The sequence below is a fragment of the Talpa europaea genome (genome assembly GCF_964194135.1).
Source record: "Talpa europaea genome assembly, chromosome: 14".
Taxonomy (NCBI): Eukaryota; Metazoa; Chordata; class Mammalia; order Eulipotyphla; family Talpidae; genus Talpa; species Talpa europaea.
The window spans coordinates 47,850,192-47,855,144 of NC_140082.1; the positions used below are offsets into that span (position 1 = coordinate 47,850,192).

General features: G+C 51.9%; 1 protein-coding gene across 2 annotated transcripts; it reads right to left on the reverse strand.

Moving 5' to 3' along the window:
* Positions 1 to 2,028: 2,028 nt before the first annotated feature.
* IRF2BP2 (interferon regulatory factor 2 binding protein 2) lies at positions 2,029 to 4,657 on the reverse strand (the record flags this gene model as incomplete). Of its 2 annotated transcripts, none has more annotated exons than XM_084253712.1 (2): positions 2,029 to 3,017; positions 3,664 to 4,657. In XM_084253712.1, 2 exons carry the CDS (start codon positions 4,655 to 4,657, stop codon positions 2,302 to 2,304), a joined length of 1,710 nt encoding a protein of 569 aa, XP_084109838.1. In that variant the 3' UTR covers positions 2,029 to 2,301. The 2 variants fall into 2 exon arrangements, with proteins under 2 accessions (XP_084109838.1, XP_084109837.1); XM_084253711.1 differs by having other exon boundaries at positions 3,616 to 4,657.
* Between the last annotated feature and the right edge of the window lie 296 nt (positions 4,658 to 4,953).

Here is a 4,953-nt window from a genome sequence, read left to right on the forward strand (position 1 = left end):
AGAATGCCAAAAAAATAACCCAGAACAACACTTTCCAGCTGCAAGTTTCCACAAAGGCCACCCAAGGGCCAGTCATGCAGATCTTATTTTGTAATATTTACCTCAGTACACAGACCTTTAAAGCCTCATATACTCCCCCTTAAACACCAGCACAGAGAAACCATAGATTTTCTTTTCCAGAGCTGGATAGGATTAAGTCAGAATAGCAGGAATGGTGCTTTATTAATCTATTTAGAAAGCTTATCTGTATTAAGATTGCAAAACATACAGATAGCTACCACAATTAGGTCAAATGACTGATCAACTTGTTAACATCTATGAGGTCAAATTCCAGTTTATAATAAAGTGCCTAGATACACATTTATACAACATACCGTTAAGAGTAGTCGAATTCTTTACAAATGTCTTTATGGGCATGTAAAATTGACACTGTGTTTCTGCATGTGTGCATTTACATAAGAGAAACCAGTCTGATCTGAGTCATAGATACTCCAATTAAAAAAAAAGTGTAACAACAAACTGGTTAATCATGCAAGGCTGTTTGTAATATTAACATGACTGGTAACATGAATTTGCACAGCATTAATAATAGGTGCACTCATTAAAAACACTACGAAAAATACTGTATTTGGTGCAGTATCTGATTTTCAAGTGTTAATAACTCGACCATTAAAAAAAATTTGAGCAGTTTAAAAGAGACAAAACATAACTGAAAAAGAATCCAAAGTGGGTAACAATCTGTATTTTAATTTAAAATAGAATCTAGATTGTGAGCAATACACATTAATTTGTAGTAGACCTCTAAGCCATGATTCAGTCTAATTATAGGGCCAAGTTACAAACACCTGAACATAAAGGATTTAAAATAGTGTTTCTGTCAATGTTAAATCATAACAGCATGAAAGAAAAATCAACATTACTGTGAGACAACTATATCTAATAAATGATAATTTATTGGTTTAAAAAATCATTTTACTGATGCAAAAAATGTGATCAAAAGAAATTAGTTTACAAAAGGCTTCTAAAAATAGTTTTGAGAGGTGGGGCCTGTCTAATATGTAAAACCCTTTAATTTTCACCAGTTTTATCATTTTTTTTCCCCAGAAACAGTATTATTCACTTGGTATTTCAAACACATGTAAGAAGGAAATTACAGGTTTCCTCCACCCCCATTTGGGCTGTCACTGATATGCCCACGGGCAGTCCTGGCAGCACCATGCGGTTGTTACTGTCATTGTACCATACTGTCGTTAGCACTCACTAGAAACGGTGTAGGTGATAGTATCAACAGCAATAGCACTACAGGTAAATGATAAACAAAACACAAACGAAACTAGTCCCACAATCTCCAAGTTCACCTGGACTGTAACTTCTCTTGACTCTTCAAAGGAAAGGACAACAGCAACAACAAACAGAGCACTAGGGTGTTTCCAAAGGTGAAGTGGCACTGCAGAGCCAGGCTCTGTTCAAAGATGGCAGTGCCACCTTGTACACACCACCATCCATTATCCCTGCCTTCTGTCACTGAATAATTGTGTGTATTATGTAACCAAAGAGCATGCAGCATTGTAATCTTACAACTGAACACGTGGGCAAGTGAACAGTGGTCAACTTTGCCTTAAATTCCCCTTCCCCCCAAATCAAAACCTCTCCGGAGCAACTCTCCGGCAGCCATCAATATCCCAACAACTGAACTTTAAGAAACAGGGAAATATTCAAAATCTACTTTCCTATTCCCCTGAAAGGACAACGACTGGGGGAAAACTTGGGTGGTATTCCCTAGCGGCGTGCCCACTTCACAACAGTGCCCCTTTCACTCATTTCCTTTCCTTCTCCACCAATGGGCCTCCAGCCTGAGAGAGGGGCCAGCAATGAGGAATAACAGACAGTAAGGCAATCTTACTATGTCAGAAAATGTATTTGGTTTTTTTCTTCTTTTTAAAATAAGTGCATACAAATACAGCTAGAAGCATTTCTGATTTGCCAAGTGCTCTAAAAAAGCAGCGCAAGTCACAGCCTACATAGAACAGTAACTGTCACCAAGATAATAATGCACAAAGATATGCTAATAACATTAACAAAAGAAGAAAATACCTTTATAAGTACATACCTTTTTGATGTCAAAAAAAAAAAATAGAAACACAATGTATTCAAAAAAAAAATCAAAATTATACAACCATGTTTATGAAGTCTACAGTTCCCATGTCTTGGATATATATATATTTATATATATATATGGAGATCTATGTACAATTCAAACAGTTTTAAAGGTAATCATTGGGTTTTTCTGAAACCCAAAAGTCACGAGTCTCTCTCCTTTTTCACTTTCACATCTCCAGCAAGGATGGTTGCAATTTCCCCTTGCATAAAGGCCCAGGGGACATTGGAGCCCACAAGAGGGCATTTTTCCCCACTGGGACAATAGACCTCTCCACTTGCTCCCTGCTGTTTGATGCTTTGTCTGGAGCAAGGGAAGCAGAACTTGTGCGAAGGGACAGACGGGCACTGCACAAAGTGGGTGTCCTCCAGCCGCTCATGGCAGAGGGTACAGCACAGGGGGGCACTAGCTGCCAGAGAGGAGTCCGGGAGGCTGGCAGGGTGCACTGGCTCCAGTCCTCCTGTGCTGCCAGCCCCCTGGCCCCCCACCTCTCTGGGGCCTAGCCTTCTTTGGTTCATAGAGGACGGAGAGGGTGGGCTGCTACTATTCCTCCTGGTAGTGGAGTGAACCTGGTTGGCATCTTTCGAAGCATGACTGCCCCCTGCATTGTCTGCTACTAAGATCAGGGCTGCCATGGGGGACTGGCCATTCTGGGCAGCTTCAGGCGGTGTGGTCCGGTTGGAATGAGGAGAGGCAGTGGGTGGTGGTGGAGACACAAAAGAAGATGTAGGAGTAATGGGAATCTTGAGCCCTTCTGTGGATGTGGACAGCCAAGGCTGTGCCTCTCCATTGATCTTAGGGGGGCCAACTTCACCTTCTGGTTCTGGAGAAGGTTTCCTTTTCCTTGCTGTTCTTGCTACTGGGAAAAAAAAAAAAAAGAAAAAAAGAAAAAGAAAAAGAAAAAAAAAAGGAACTAAGTGAACATGCACAGTAACAAGGACCATTTTTACTAATAAAATCCACCAAGGCGTTTCTATTCTCCAAACACTTGTATATACAAAAACTCACAGGAGTTTCAAGTGCACGTGCAACTTAAAACAGGTAGGACTCAGGAAGCTGAGGTCGTTACACCACTGAAAAGCACAGCAAATGGCATGCGAGGACGATGGCCTCCATTTACACATGCATGCATGTACCCAGAGTGTACTGTGCATGATTATTAATGTCCCCCAACGGGTTAAAGGGTGACTGGTGCCCTCATGCTCCCATCCAAGAATGTGCTGGGAAAGGAAAACCCTGTGTCAGTGCCTATCAGCCCCGTCTGACTCATCTCTGTTATGCTGCTTCAGCACAAGAACACGTTGCCACTAAGCACTGGTTCCGCCTCAGGCAGATCAGGAAGTTGAGTGTTTGTTGTTTCTAGGCTGGGGCAGAACAGTGACTGGAAAGAGCACCCCCTCCTCTGCTCTCTGCCCCCTTTCCTCCCCTAGACCCCCTCACTCCACAGCCGCCCCTACCTGCTTTAGACCCGTTGGCCCCGTTGGCCTCGAAACCCAACAACCTGCCTGCAGTCAGGGCCGGTTCCTTCTTAAACTTGCTCTCGTAGGGTCCCGAGTGGCCGTGGTGCAGCGCCAGCAGCGTGTCTCGCACGGTCTTGGGCCTGTTGACCCAGTCCTGCTCTCCGGGCCCGCGGCCCTTGCCGGCGCCCTCGGCGCCCAGTTCGGTGGCCCCGGGCGCGGTGGAGAGGCTGTCCGCGGGGCCGCGGTGCGAAGGCGGCGGCGGCTGCTTCTCCTTGGCCGCCGCCTCGCGCTGCTCGTGCTCCACGGCCGCGCTGCTCGACACGGACGCCGGCCGCTTGTGCGCGCCCAGTTCCGAGGGCTGCGCCGAGCCCAGGCCCGCGGCCGCCGCCCCGGACACCGCGGCCAGGGAGGCGGCGGCGCGGCCGCCCAGCCCGAGCGCGGCGGGCAGCGGCGTGGCCGAGCCGTTCATGAGCGGCACCAGGGTGGGCGGCACGGCGTGGCCGCGCCGCGGGTTCGGGCTCTGTCGGTTCAGCTCGGGGGGCTCCTCCAGCTTGGAGAAGCCGTTGGGCACCAGGATGCCGTTGACGGGCGGCGGCTGCGGCGTCGGCGGCTGCGCCAAGCCCGCGCCCGCGCGGCTGCCGCCAAAGTCCGAGCCGAGGCGCGAGGGCCGCTCGGCGGCGGCCGCCAGGGGGTAGCGCTCCAGGGCCTGCGGGGCCCGCGGGGCGGCCTCGGGGCCGCCGTGGCCGAGCTGCTGCTGCTGCAGGAGGATGTCCTTGGCCGAGAGCGGCGGCGGCTTGGCGGCGGCGGGCGCCGCGGGGCCGGGCGGGGAGCGGCCCTCGGGGAAGCAGCCGTGCGCCCGCTTGAGCTGCCGCGCGGTCTCGATGACGAACTCGACGCGGTCGGCGCCCTCGTAGTTGACGCAGCCGCGGCACACGGGCTCCGTGAAGTCCCAGATCATGGCCCAGGGCATGCGGGGCAGGTCACACAGGTAGCAGGACTGGCGCCGGGACGCGGCCGCCACCGCCACCGCCGCGGCCATGTCCGAGGAGCCCGCGGCGCCCGAGGAGGAGGAGGAGGAGGAGGAGGGGGCGCCGCCGCCCCCCGCCGGCACCACGCGCGCCCTCCTCCCCCCCCAACCCCGCGTCTCCCCCACCAGCGGCGGCGGCGGCCGCAGGGGCGGCGGCGGCGGCAAAGCCCGCGAAGGCTCGGCGCCCGCGCAGCGCCCCCGGGGCACGAGGGGCGGCGGGCGCGGGGCGAGGGGCTGCAGCCGCGGCAGCACGTCCCCCCGGCCGGCGCGGGCGCGGGCGGGCGGCGGGGCGGCGCGGCGCGGCGGGC